This window comes from Macaca fascicularis, chromosome 10, assembly GCF_037993035.2.
Source record: "Macaca fascicularis isolate 582-1 chromosome 10, T2T-MFA8v1.1".
Lineage (NCBI taxonomy): Eukaryota > Metazoa > Chordata > Mammalia > Primates > Cercopithecidae > Macaca > Macaca fascicularis.
In genome coordinates, this window is record NC_088384.1 from 69,271,439 (window position 1) to 69,286,234 (window position 14,796).

Here is a 14,796-nt window from a genome sequence, read left to right on the forward strand (position 1 = left end):
GAGGTCTCTGCCCTGCCACTACCTTACGTGACCTCAGGCAAGACCACAACCAGAATCTTAAAGACCATAATCGGTAGCTCTTTTTTTTTTTTTTTCTGGAGACGGAGTCTCGCTCTGTCGCCCAGGCTGGAGTGCAGTGGCCGGATCTCGGCTCACTGCAAGCTCCGTCTCCCGGGTTCACGCCATTCTCCTGCCTCAGCCTCCCGAGTAGCTGGGACTACAGGCGCCCACCACCTCGCCCGGCTAGTTTTTTGTATTTTTTAGTAGAGACGGGGTTTCACTGTGTTAGCCAGGATGGTCTCGATCTCCTGACCTCGTGATCCGCCCGTCTCGGCCTCCCAAAGTGCTGGGATTACAGGCTTGAGCCACCGCGCCCGGCCAATAGGTAGCTCTTGAAAGCCAAGTTAAACACTGGAATATCCAGTGACGTTTGTTAAAAATAGATTGCTGGGCCTGGCACGTTGGCTCACGCCTATAATCCCAGCACTCTGGGAGGCCGAGGCGGGCGGATCATGAGGTCAGGAGATCGAGACCATCCTGGCTAACACGGTGAAACCCAGTCCCTACTAAAAATACAAAAATTAGCTGGGCATGGTAGCAGGCTCCTGTAGTCCCAGCTACTCGGGAGGCTGAGGCAGGAGAATGGTGTGAACCCGGGAGGCAGAGCTTGCAGTGAGCCGAGATCTCGCCACTGCACTCCAGCCTGGGCAACAGAGCCAGACTCTGTCTCAAATAAATAAATAAATAAATAAATAAATAAATAGATTCCTGATTCCTACCCCAGACCCACTGAGTTGGTCTTAGGAGAAGTGAGTTAAGATTTTCAAAAGCTCTCCAGGTGATTCTGAGGCTCTGGCAAGTATGTAAAATACTGCACTGTCCAAGCTCATCCAAATAGTCTGTTGCATACACGCAGAGTCCATGTTTATATTCTTTATCTGACATTCTGCCACACACACATCAGGGTGAGTACCAGTCATGGAGGTAGGAGCGGCAGTGCTTTGATGAGGCTGAACTCCCTGCTCTATATTGTACCTGTGAAATCTCAGCTAGAAGGCAGGTCTAATGTTAGCCCAGTTCTAACGCCAGCATATCTTGTTTGGAAATGATTTTCATAACTGCAACAAATGCCTCAGTATCCTGCCAATGGCCTGGGCATCTGCCATTTCTGGGCACACCAGTCCAAGTGGCAACTGCCCACGCTTGCACCTCTGCTGGAGAGGTTTCCTGCTGGAGCCCAGTGTGTCTGCACAAGGCAGGCAGAAGTGCTGGGGATGGAGAATCAAAGCCACCCAGGAGCAGCCGGCAGCCAGTGACTGACCTCAGCTCCTGGAGGGGCAAGATGACGCCAAGGCGTGTGCCACACTGTCTCCCTGCATTGCACAACAGGACTGGACCCTGGTAACTGGCTGGGTAGCTCCCCCTGTACTGGATCCTACCCCTCCCTGCCTCACATCTTGGTTGCCCTATAGGTTATTCCCAGGATCACCTCTCAAATAAACTACTGGTACTAGAATCTTTGTCCCAGGCTCTGTTTCTGGGAAAACCCAAATTAATTTTTTTTTTTTAATGGAGTCTCACTGTTGCCCAGGCTGGAGTGCAGTGGCTCGATCTTGGCTCACTGCAACCTCTGCCTCCCGGGTTCCAGTGATTCTCCTGCCTCAGCCTCCCGAGCTGCTGGGACTACAGGTGCTCACCACCATGCCTGGCTAGTTTTTTGTGTTTTCAGTAGAGATGGGGTTTCACTATGTTGGCCAGGCTGGTCTCGAACTCCTAGCCTCAAGTGATCTGCCCGCCTTGGCCTCCCAAAGTGCTAGGATTACAGGCGTAAGCCACTGCACCTGACCTGAAGTAATTTTTTTTTTAAAAGTTTACTTTGCTCACAATAATATGAAAACGTTAAGGTATGCGAGTTGGAAGAATAAAAATCTTCCTCCCATAAGCCGGTGGTTTTTGTTTGTTTGTTTGTTTGTTTGTTTTTGGCTTTTTTCCCTATGTTGGCATCTGTTTGTGTTAGGTTTGCTCAGGTGGACGCTATGATTTTTTGTAGACAGTTTTGTCTCCTGCTGTAACCATTGTCCTCATGCTGCCATGAATCCTTGGTCAGGATGACTTTTACTGGCTTCATAGTTGGGTGGTTCTGGCTTGGCCATGACCAATCAATGCTGTTTCTGTCTCTCGTCCTTGCAGGTATTCGTCCCTACAAATGCAACGTCTGCAATAAAGCCTTCACCCAGCGCTGCTCTCTGGAGTCCCACCTGAAGAAGATCCACGGGGTGCAGCAGCAGTACGCCTATAAGCAGCGGCGGGACAAGCTCTACGTCTGCGAGGATTGCGGCTACACGGGCCCCACCCAGGAGGACCTGTACCTTCACGTGAACAGTGCTCACCCGGGCAGCTCGTTTCTCAAAAAGACATCGAAAAAACTGGCAGCCCTTTTGCAGGGCAAGCTGACGTCCGCACACCAGGAGAATACCAGCCTGAGTGAGGAGGAGGAGAGGAAGTGAGGAGAAGGAAGGGGAGGACAGACGTTCACACTGCCACGTATGTCTACGTGGATTTTTGGTTTTCAGCGTCCCCCACCCCGCTGGCTCTTCTTAATTAGAAGTGACCAGTTCACCTCTGTGTCCTTTTGAAACATCAGCAGTAGGGTCCGTTCCAAGGTTATCAGTTACCGTAGTGACATCAGGCCCTGTAACCTGTGTCCTGTCTGGCGCAGTTGCTCGCATTCACCAAAGTTTGTTTTCAATGATCCTGATGGCCAAGAACACCGTGTGGGATTTTTTTTTCCCCCCCAAGGATTTTCACACATGGAAGGAGAGGTATTTCTTAGAGAGATCATCATTTTATGGTGCCTTGAAATAAAAATACTTCTACTTGAAATGCTGTTTAAGCAAGGAAAATGAATTTTGTTATTCTGAAAGAGTTTACAGAAACTATTTTAATAAATGAAATGTTCTTGTGAAGCTTTTAAAAGCAAAATGGAACATTGACCTACAGCTCTTTGTTCAGGGCTTATTGTGTGATGTTTAATTTCAGGTTATTGAGGTGGGGAGGTTGATTACTTTGTATTAGTTGTGTGGGTTTGAAGAAGCAGAACTTCCTCTCTTTTTTTTTTTTGTTCTTGAGACAAGTTCTCACTCTGTTGCCCAGGCTGGAGTGCAGTGGAACGATCATGGCTCACTGCAGCCTTGACCTCCCAGGCTCAGGTAATCCTCCCACTTCAGCCTCCCAAGTAGCTGGGACTACAGGTGCATGCCACTATGCCCAGCTAATTTTTGTATTTTTTGTAGAGATGGAGTTTTGCTATGTAGTCCAGGCTGAGAAGCAAACTTGAGTGTTGGGTGGAAGAACAAATGGCCAATTGGAAAAACGTGCACTGAGGGGCTGGCTCACGCAGGCTGGTGGGCAGAGATGCCTGGGGGTGGCATGGCAGGGAACTCAACTCTTGGGTCTCTTTTTATGGGCCTGGTCTCTTTTTCTGCAGAGGTCTTGACTTTCTGCGGTTAGGATGCGCTGGCTGAAGGCTCTTCTCCCTCCCTTGAATGGGCTTTGGGGCCAACCCTGGAGAATGAGGAATGCTGGCTCCTCACTTACAGGCGGGATAACAATGCCAGGAGTTCCCTCAGGGTGCGTGACAGCCGAGTGCAGTGACCTCTGCTACCTCCATCTCCTCACCTTGAAGGCCTGCGTCAGAGCCATGGGAGGCAAGACCCTGATAGGGTAAAATGTGCGCAGCTGGCCATGCGGGGCGGGGGAGGAGGTTTCCTCATCCTGTCTGCCTGGGGGGTATTGCCTCAGGCTGGGAGCTGCTGCCTGAATTGAGTAGGAAGTTCAGATCACCTATACCCCAATCACCTACGCCCCAGTCACCAACACCCTGATCATCTACATCCCTATCACAGATACTCCAATCACCTACACCCCATCACCTACACCCTGATCACCTACACCATGGTCACCAACACCCCATCACCTACATCCTGATCACCTACACCCTGGTCACCAACATCCCATCACGTACACCTCAATCACCTTGACCCCGATCACCTACACCCCATCACCTATACCCTGGTCACCTACACCCTGATGACCTACACCCCAATCACTTACACCACATCACCTACACCCTGATCACCAACACCCCATCACCTACACCTCTATCACCTTGACCCCAATCACCTACATCCCATCACCTACACCCCGATCACCTATAACCCATCACCTACACCACGATCATCTACACTCCATCACCTACACCCTGATCACCTATACCCCAATCACTTATACCCTAGTCACCTACACCCCATCACCTATACCCTATCGCACCCTGATCACCTACACCCCGATGACCTACACCCCATCACCTATACCCTATCACACCCTGATCACCTACACCCCGATGACCTACACCCCATCACCTATACCCTATCACACCCTGATCACCTATACCCCATCACCTACACCTCTATCACCTTGACCCCAATCACCTACATCCCATCACCTACACTCCGATCACCTATACCCCATCACCTACACCTCATCACCTACACCCCATCACCTACACCCCATCACCTATACCCCATCACACCCTGATCACCTACACCCTGATCACCAATACCCCATCACCTACACCTTGATCACCTTGACCCCCTTGACCCCCATCACCTATACCCCATCACCTACACCTCAATCATCTACACCCATCACCTATACCCTCATCACCTACATCCCATCACCTATACCCCAATCACCTACACCCCAATCACCAACACCCCATCACCTACATCCTGATCACCTACACCCTGATCACCTATATCCCATCACCTACACCTCGATCATCTACACTCCATCACCTACACCCCAATCACCTATACCCTGGTCACCTACACTCTGATGACCTATACCCCAATCACTTATACCCCATCACCTACACCCTGATCACCAACACCCCATCACCTACACCTCTATCACCTTGACCCCAATCACCTACATCCCATCACCTATACCCTGATGACCTACACCCAAATCACCTACACCCAAATCACCTACACCCCATCACCTACACCCTGATCACCTACACCCCATCACCTACACCTCATAACCCACAACCCATCACCTACACCCCATCACCTATACCCCATCACACCCTGATCACCTACACCCTGATCACCAACAACCCATCAGCTACACCTCGATCACCTTGACCCCCATCACCTATACCCCATCACCTATACCCGCATCACCTACACCCCATCACCTACACCCCATCATCTACACCCTGATCATCTACACCCCGGTCACCTACACCCCACCACCTATACCCCATCACTTACACCCTGATCACCTACACCCCAATCACCAACATCCCATCACCTACACCTTGATCACCTTGACCCCATCACCTACACCCCATCACCTACTCCTTGATCATCTATACCCCATTACCTATACCCCAGTCTTCTACACCCCATCACCTACATCCTGATCACCTATACCCCGATCACCTACACCCCATTGTCTTTTTTTGCCCACTCCCTGTCCCCTGGGCACCACCTGGGCCACTTCTTGGTCTAGGGAAACACCCAGATGAGGAGGCCCTTGTCTTATTTTCTCTCTCCCCGCTTCCTCCTCTCTTCCCTTTCCCCTCCCTCCTTTCCTTCCACCTTCTCTCCTCTCCCACACTGTGCGCCAGGCGTTATGCCAAGATCTGGACATTTTAAGTGACATATCCTATAGCTTGAGTCAACATTTCTCTTTCAATTCAGTGCTTTTGTTCCAGAAGGAAAGGAAACAAACGCTTTTTGGGCAGTGAGCTAGGTAGCCCTCACTGGGCAGATGTTTTCTGGAAGAATCCTCAGAGCGCCCCTGGGGTCACATCCCTGTTTCCATGAGTAGATGAGGCAACTGCAGAGGCTGTCCTCTGGCGGTCAGAGGCAGAGGCCAGGAATCCTAAGTCTAGTCAGAACACCTCTGTTTTCCCCCTCTCTCCTCACCCTCCCTTCAAAAAAGAAAGCAAAGGCCTCAGGCTGGACTGGGACCATGCAGAGGCAGGTATGAGACCAGGGCTGACTAGGGGGTCCTCACCCCTCCAGTGTTTGAACTGGCAAGTTTCAGGGACCATGGGGCCCTGCCCTGCCTCATCTGACGTTCCGGGTTTCTGGGCTGAGGCTGTGGCACAAAACAGTCTAAATGGCCCCAGTCAGGCATCAGCAGCAGCAGCAAGGGTTGAAGCTGGCACTCAAGTGTCACAGGTGCAGCCTCCCAGGACAGCCAGCGCTGAGGCTCAACCCTGACTCCAGAGGGCAGAGTACTAACATTGTGTTCTCTCTTAGTACCTGCTGCCTAGGAAGGCACCGCTGGAAGGCGGTTGATTTGCTTTCTCCTTGGTTATCTGGGTCATGTAGACACCAAAGTGAGCATTCTTAGAAGGGAATATCCAAATGACAGGCTGGGGCAGCTGGCCTGTGCCTGTTTTGCACAGGGAATTGTGAATCAGCTAACATTCTCTTTAGGGTCAGGTTTTTATTAAACAGAGCTCTTGGTTGCAAGGGACAGAAATCCAGTGTAAAACAAATTTAGCAGAAAAGGGAATGTAGTAGCTGAAAAGCCTAGGGTTGTTCCAGTTTCAGGGGTGGCCAGATCTGGTGCTTATGTGATGTCATCTTCTCCTACCTCCCTCTCCATCTTTTAGCTCAATTTCCCCCATAGTGACTTCTTTCTCAGGCAGGCGCAAATGGAGGCTGGATGGCCACCCACAGCTCTGGACTTCTGCCTCACAGTGCAGTCACTCAGTAGGAGGGTTTCTCTTTCAGGCTAAGATCTTGGGCAGATTTGGCTCTGGGACCCACCCTCAACTAATTACTGTGCCCTGGGAAATGTGTGGCTCTCTTATCCCAGGCCCAAGCCCCTCCCTCCCCTGAACTGAGTGGAGAGAGCCCAGGTCAGCTACACCCCTGGTCTGGGATCAGTGGGAAAGGGATTCTCCAGCAGAAAATCAGGACGCCATGGCCAGAAGAGGAAGTGGATGTTGGGTGGCTATGCTAGTTAAGATAAGGCATGGCTAGGCCGGGCGCGGTGGCTCATGCCTGTAATCCCAGCACTTTGGGAGGCCGAGGCGGGCGGATCACAAGGTCGGGAGATCGAGACCGTCCTGGCTAACACGGTGAAACCCCGTCTCTACTAAAAATACAAAAAATTAGCCGGGCGAGGTGGCGGGCGCCTGTAGTCCCAGCTACTCGGAGGCTGAGGCAGGAGAATGGCGTGAACCCGGGAGGTGGAGCTTGCAGTGAGCCGAGATTGCGCCACTGCACTCCAGTCTGGGCAACAAAGCGAGACTCCGTCTCAAAAAAAGAAAAAAAAAAAAAAAGATAAGGCATGGCTGGGCTGGGTGCAGTGGCTCACACCTGTAATCCCAGCACTTTGGGAGGCCAAGGCGGGAGGATCAGTTGAGGTCAGGAGTTTGAAACCAGGCTGACCAACATGGTGAAACCCCATCTCTACTAAAACTACAAAAATCGGCTGGGCGTGGTGGTGGCATGTGCCTGTAGTCCCAGCTACTCAGGAGGCTGAGGCACGAGAATCGCTTGAACCGGGGAGGCAGAGGTTGCAGTGAGCTGAGATGGTGCCACTGCACTCCAGCCTGGCGACAGAGCAAGACTCCATCTCTAAAACAAAACAAAACAAAAAACCAGATCAGGCATGGCTGCTGTAACAAAGATTCCCAACACACCTACGGCTTAAAGAAGAGAGAGTGTTGTTTCTCACGTAGTTGTTCTGGGTTGGGAGGTCTCCATGCCATCATTTGAGGGCCCAGAGTTTTTCCTTGTGATTATCTGCCATGCCCTAAGATAATGCCATCATATGCGTGGTAGAAGCTGGGTTTCTGTGGGTCTCAGCTGATAGGAGAGTTGTCTTGAAGAAGCAAATCTTGAGTGTTGGGTGGAAGAACAAACAACGGATTGGGAAAACCTGCACTGAGGGTCTCACACAGGCTGGTGGGCAGAGACACCTGGGGGTGACTTGGCAGGGAGCTCAACAATTTGGGCTCTTCTTAAGGCCCTGGTCTCTCCTTTTTAAAATGTATTTTTAGTTCACCCAGAAGTCAATGCTGAGGCAAGGATTAAAGTTCAAGTGGATTGTTTAGGAAGCAATCCCAGAAAGTATCTGCAGGGGATTGGGGAGGTGTGACAGGAAGAAAAGTGCCCATGTGGGGAACAGAATCAAGGAAGTTACTGCTGTGGGTAACTGTGCTTAATCGCCCTGGGCCCTCTGGGAGGCAGTACAGCACACGTCTCCGAGTTATCCCACTGCAGATGCGTAGGACACTGTCCGCAACTTTCCATCCATCATTGGTTGAAGGCTGCTGACATTAGGGCCCTTCCAACTTGCCCTGTGCACTGGCCAAGCATGCTTCCTGTGCCAGGAAAATCTCCGGAGGTTAGCTGTAAGCAACTTTCAGCACATAGACCTAAAAGCTGGCAAAACCCAGCGATGAGATGATGATTGTGTCTGGTACAGGTGTGGAAAGGTCACAGCCCCTACCTGAAGACACTGGCCTGGGTATGGCCCTTCCATTCCCATTCCATAGGGAGAATTTAGTCACATTAACTAGAGAGGTGGAGAAAAGCAGGCATCTCAGCCACAACACTTCTGTGCAGCAGAATGGGGATGGATTATGGTGGGCGACTGGATATTGGCAGTCAAAGCCAACTGACATCCACTCTAGCCTTTTTTGCTCCCTCCTCCTCCCAACTCTATTTACCTGTCCTGCTCTCAGCCAGTTGCTTGGAAATCCAGCCAAAGGGCCCAAAATCATGACTTAGGGTTCTCAGGCTGGCAGCCCTGGAGCCTTGGGTCTGAAGGTGCTGGGGATGGAGACCCATGGGCTATAACTTGTACCGAGTCCACCCAGCACTATCTGCTTTAGGTTGGTGTTAGTTCAGCACCGTGCGGATATGCTGACACTTGGGCTAGTCAGAAGTGCCTACTGGTCTTTCATTTTAGAGAAAGGGATCTGTTTTCAATCAATGTGATTTATTTTGTGAATGTCTTAAGTTGGGTCCTAGAAGCGGAGTCTGAGACGAGGATTCTGGGGTAAGTGATTTATTGAGGGAGGCTCTCAGGAGAAATCAAGAAGGAGGTGAGGGAAGTGAGGTACAGCAGAGGAAGGAACTCAGCAAAGATACAGGGTCAGCTGACGTCCAGCCTTGGCCTGATTCCCGGCACCTCTGGAGTATGAATGGCACGACTGAAGTTGTCCCACCTTGAGGCAAGGGGGCCCATCATCAGCTATGGGCTATCCCTGGTCAGGGAAGGCATAACCACTGGGCATTTCCAGCAATAGCGATTGTGGGCTGTTTAGTAGTCAGTGCTCTGAGCAGCTGCATGCTGGCTCTCTAAAGGTCTCCAAGCAGGGGAAGAGAGAAATCACAGGGACAGATTCTTAGGGGTGAAAAAGACTGAGGTCCACAGAATCTGGCTACATCCCTCTGGAACATTTGCATTTTGATAAAGGACTTGCTTTTGGAGCTAAGGAGTGAATCACTTATTGCAAATTATGTGGCATTTTCAGAAGAAATACAATAATATATAAAAATGTACACAAAGGAAAGTCGTATCTGCAAATGAGTCCCTTATCTGCCAAGCCTCTACCTTTGTAATTAACCACTGTTATTAGCTCCTCTTGTAACTTTCCTGTTTCTTTAACCATATATAAGCAAACATGAATGTGTGTATTCTTGCTGTCCACTGTTTCTTCTTCTTTTAGCATTTTAATTAGCAGATAGCATACTATACATACTGTTTGGCACCTTACATTTTTCTTTTTTCTTTTTTTTAAATTTTAAATTTTAATTGTTGTGGGTACGTAGTAGGTATGTATACATTTTTCTTTTAATAGTACATCTAGTAGTTCTTTCCAAAATAGTACAAAAAAGTGTTCTCATACAAAAAAATTAGCCAGGCATGGTGGTGTGTACCTCTACTCCCAGCTACTCAGGAGGTTGAGGCAAGAGAATTGCTTGAACCTGGGAGGCAGAGGTTGCAGTGAGCCAAAATTGTGTCACTGCACTCCAGCCTGGGTGACAGAGTGGGACTCCATCTCAAAAAAAAAAAAAAAAAAAAAAAAAAAGTGTTCCTATTCTTCTTTACAGCTATCTGGTATTGTATTATACGGATGTGCCATAATTTAGGCTATCAGTCTTCTATTGATAGGCAGTAACATTATTTCCAATGTTTTGCTACTATGGAGAAGGCTATAATGAGTAACTTTATATATATGTCATTTCATATAGGAGCAAATATATCTGTGGGATAAATTCCCAGAAATGCAATGGTTAGAGCTAACAATTTCATACAATTAAGGGTCATTTGTAGTTCCTTCTTCTGTGAACTGCCTTAATGCCCCTTTTTCCACTGGGGTGTTGGTGTTTTTCTCTGCCTAACTTCTAGGAGTTTTTTCAAAACATATCAGGAAGTTTGGCCTATTATGATGTAAGCTGCTGGTTTTTATAATGTTGATGGATATGGCCCAATTTACCCTACCCGGAGGTTGTACTGTTTGTGATGTGTGAGAGTACCCGTGACCTCACCACCCTGCCAGTGCTGTCTTGCCATGGTTTGGGATGTTTGCCAATCTGATATGGAAGAAATAGTTTTTCAGTGTAGTTTTATTTTATATTTTTGTTATATTTGAGAGAGAGTGAATGTTTTTTCATATGATTAACGGTCATTTGTACAGTCTACGTGTGTGGGACTGGTTCCAGGACCCCTACAGATACCAAAATCCACAGATGCTCAAGTCCCTGATATAAAATGGTGTAGTATTGGCTGGTTACTATGGCTCATACCTGTAATTCCAGCCCTTTGGGAGGCCAAGGCGGGCAGATCACTTGAGCTCAGGAGTTCAAGACCAGCCTGGGCAACGTGGGAAAACCCTACCTCTACCAAAACGACAAAAAATTTTCCAGGCTGGTGGCACAGGCCTGTAGTCCCAGCTACTCAGGAGGCTGAGGTGGGAGGATCACTTGAGCCTGGGAGACAGAGGTTGCAGTGAGCCGAGATCGCTCCACTATACTCCAGCCTGGGTGACAGAGTAAGACCCCATCTCAAAAAAAAAGAAAAAAAAAAAGGTGTAGTATTTGCATATAACCTACACACATCCTTTATATATGTGTGTGTATGTGTGTGTGTATCCATATATATATATGGATATATAACTTCTAGGAGTTTGGGGGATCTTTTCAAAATATATCAGGAAGTTTGGCCCATTATGATGTAAGTTGCTGGTTTTTATAATGTTGATAGATGTGACCCAATTATATATATATACACACACACATATATATACACACACATACACATATATACACATACACATATATACACACACACATACACACATATATGTGTGTGTTTTTAAAGATGAGGTCTCACTATGTGGCCCAGGCTTGTCTCAAACTCCTGAACTCAAGTGATCCTCTCACTCCATCCTCCCAAAGTGCTAGGATTACAGGCATAAGCCACTACACCCAGCCCTTCCATGTACTTTAAATCATCTCTAGATTACTTATAATACCTAATACTATGTAAATGCTATATAAATAGTAGTTATGCTTTATTTTTTATTTATATTATTTTTATTAGTTTTTTTTTCCTTCTTTTTTTTTTATTTTTTGAGACAGGGTCTCGTTCTGTTGTCCAGGCTGGAGTATAGTGCCACAATCTCGGCTCACTGCCGCCTTGACCTCCCAGGCTCAGGTGATCTTCCTACCTCAGCCTCCTGAGAAGTTGGGACTACAGGCATGTGCCATTACGCCCTGTTAATATTTTGTATAGACAGGGTCTCACTATGTTTCCCAGGCTGGTCTCAAGCAGTCCTCTGACCTCGGCTTCCCAAAGTGCTAGGGTTACAGGCATGAGCCACTGCTCCTGGCCCCAAATATTTTCAACCTGTGGTTGGTTGAATCCACAATGTAGAACTCTTGGATACACAGGGCTGACTTTATAGTCCCGTTTTCTGTGAACTGCCTGCCTGAATGCCCATTTTCCCACTGGGTTTCTGCCTAGCTTGATCTTTTTTTTCCTGCCTAATATCCAGAAGTTTTTTGTTTCTTTGGTTTTTTTGTTTTTGTTTTGAGACGGAGTCTCACTCTGTCACCCAGGTTGGAGTGCAATGGCGTGGTCTTGGCTCACTGCAACCTCCGCCTCCCAGGTTCAAGCACTTCTCTTGCCTCAGCCTCCCAAGTAGCTGGGATTATAGGCACTCACCAGCACACCTGGCTAATTTTTGTATTTTTAGTAGAGACGGAGTTTCACCCTGTTAGCCAGGCTGGTCTCAAACTCCTGACCTCATGATCTGCCCGCCTCGGCCCCCTAAAGTACTGGGATTACAGGCGTGAGCCACCGCGCCTGGCCTGATTTTGCTCATTCTGTTTTGTTGTTGTTGTTGTTTTCGTGACCAAGCAGAAGTTTTTGATTTTTATGTACTTTGAGTTGATCCATTTTTTCTTTCTTCCTTCCTTCCTTTCTTTTCTTTTCTTTTTTTTTTTTTTTCCAGTAGAGATGAGGTCTTGCTATGTTGCCCAGGTTGGTCTCGAACTCCTGAGCTGAAGCAGTCGATGTGCTGGGGTGACAGGTGTGAGCCACCGCACCCGGCCCATCTTTTTCTTTAATGGCTGCTGGAGACTGAGTCGTAGCTAGAAAGGCTTTCCTACTCCAAGGCGACATGAGAATGCTACGGGGCTTTTTTCTAGGACTTGAATGGCTTCATTTTACCATGTATAAATCTTTGATCCGCTTGGACTATTTCCTGGTGTATAGTGGGAGGTATGGATCCAACTTTATCATTTTCCAGATGGCTGACAAGAGATATTTTTTAGCAGGGAGCTGGTCCAAAACACACCAGAGAACACTTTCTTCAGGAAAAGGTCACATGCCTCAGCAGAAGGTGTTGCGAATTATAGTAAGGAGCAGTTTTCTTTAATTAGCAGTTTGCTTTAATTCATTTGTTCAACAAATATTTTTCAAGTGCCCACTGTGTGCTAGGTACTTTTCTAGATACTGAGGCTAGAAAAAATAGACAAAAGTTTCTGCCTTCAAGGAACTCACGTTCTCTTGGTGGGGGGTGTGGGTAGACAATAGAGAAGCAAGTAAATACACATTATGTTAGACACTATAGAGAAAAATTAAATGAGGTGTTCTGGGTACTAGGGCTGTGCAACTAAATGGGCCCAAACTTATGGATTCTGTGGGTCAAAGATTTGGACAGGGCCTGGCATAGGGGCACAGGAGCAGCTTTCCCTGCCCCACCATGGCTGGGACCTCAGCTGAAAGACTCAAAGGCCGGGTCCTGGGCTTCATCTGAAGGCCCGTTCTCTTGTGCACCTGGTAGTTCATGCTGGTGATTGGCTGGAGGCCTCGATTCCTCTCCCCACGGACCTCTCCTTATGGTTTCTCTCTGTGTGGGCTGGCTTGGGCTCCAAGGACATAGTAGGTTCCAAAGGAGAAGGTTCTAAGAGGAAGAGTCAGGTGGAGGCTGTGTCACAGATCAAGAGCTGGCCTCAAAAGTCCGGCAGCATTGCTTCTGTCACAGTCTGCTTATTACAAGCCAGTTACGAAAGGCTGGCCCATATTCATGGGGAGAGAAAGAAAACTCTCCTGGCCAGGTGTGGTGGCTCACGCCTGCAATCCCAGCACTTTGGGAGGCCGAGGCAGGTGGATGGCTTGAGGCCAGGATTCGAGACCAGCCTGGCCAACATGGTGAAACCCCATCTCTACTAAAAATACAAAACTTAGCTGGGTGTGGTGGCATGTGCCTGTAATCCCAGCTACTCAGAAGGCTGAGGCATGAGAATTGCTTGAACCAGAAGGTGGAGGTTGCAGTGAGCTGAGATTGCACCACTGCACTCCAGCCTGGGCAACAGAGCGAGACCCTGTCTCAAGAAAAGAAGAAAAAAAGAAAACTCTCTTGATGGGAGGAGTGGTTCTAGAAGAGCTTGTGAGAACATAGGTAACTGTAGCCATTGTTAGAAAATTTAATTTACCACGTAAGAGAAGGAGAGCTGGGATGAGGTGGAGGTGATGTTGATAGAAATTGGTGTCATTTTGTTTCAATTTTTTGATACAGGTCTTGGTCTGTTGCCCAGGCTGGAGTGCAGTGGTGCAAACATGGCTCACTGTAGCTTTGAACTTCTGGGCTCAGAGGATCCTCCTGCCTCAGCCTCCCGAGTGGCTAGAACTACAGCTATGCACCACATTGCCCAGTTAATTTGTATGTATTTTTGGAGAGATGGGGTCTTGATATATTGCCCAGACTGGTCTTGAATTCTTGGCCTCAGGCAATCCTCTTGCCACAGCCTCACAAAGTGCTGTGATTACAGTCGTGGGCTGCCGCGCCCAGCTGATGTCACTTTTGTTGTTGTTAGAACAACTCGGGAAAATAAAAATTCCTGTATATTGTTGGACAACATTGTTTCACACATACCTCAAATAGGCAATAAATAAATAAATAAATAAACAAACAAACAAACAGCAACTCCATAGACGAAAAAGGAAAACAAAGAAATCTTTTATCTTTGGCCCTCTTAACTATCTCATACAAACCAACTACTTATTAGTACAGCTAAGTACATACACAAAAACGTTACTGGAATGCTCGGAATAAGACTGTTTTTCTGTTGTCGTTTTTGCTTTTCTTACAAGGTTTTGTTTTTGTCCTTTGAGATTATAACAAACATGGTCACACCACAAGTGAAGTTAGAAGCAGGACAGAGAATGCTCTGAAGGCTGGTTTGG

General features: G+C 48.0%; 1 protein-coding gene across 3 annotated transcripts in view; it reads left to right on the top strand.

The window, feature by feature from the left end:
- OVOL2 (ovo like zinc finger 2) overlaps positions 1-2,997 on the top strand; it is a 34,190-nt gene extending 31,193 nt beyond the window's left edge. For all 3 annotated transcript variants that reach the window (XM_005568274.5, XM_045362462.3, XM_045362460.3), the window contains one exon: positions 2,191-2,997. In XM_005568274.5, coding sequence (XP_005568331.3) covers positions 2,191-2,507 — 317 coding nt within the window. In that variant the 3' untranslated portion in view covers positions 2,508-2,997. The remainder of the gene's footprint in view (positions 1-2,190) is intronic.
- Positions 2,998-14,796: the final 11,799 nt, after the last annotated feature.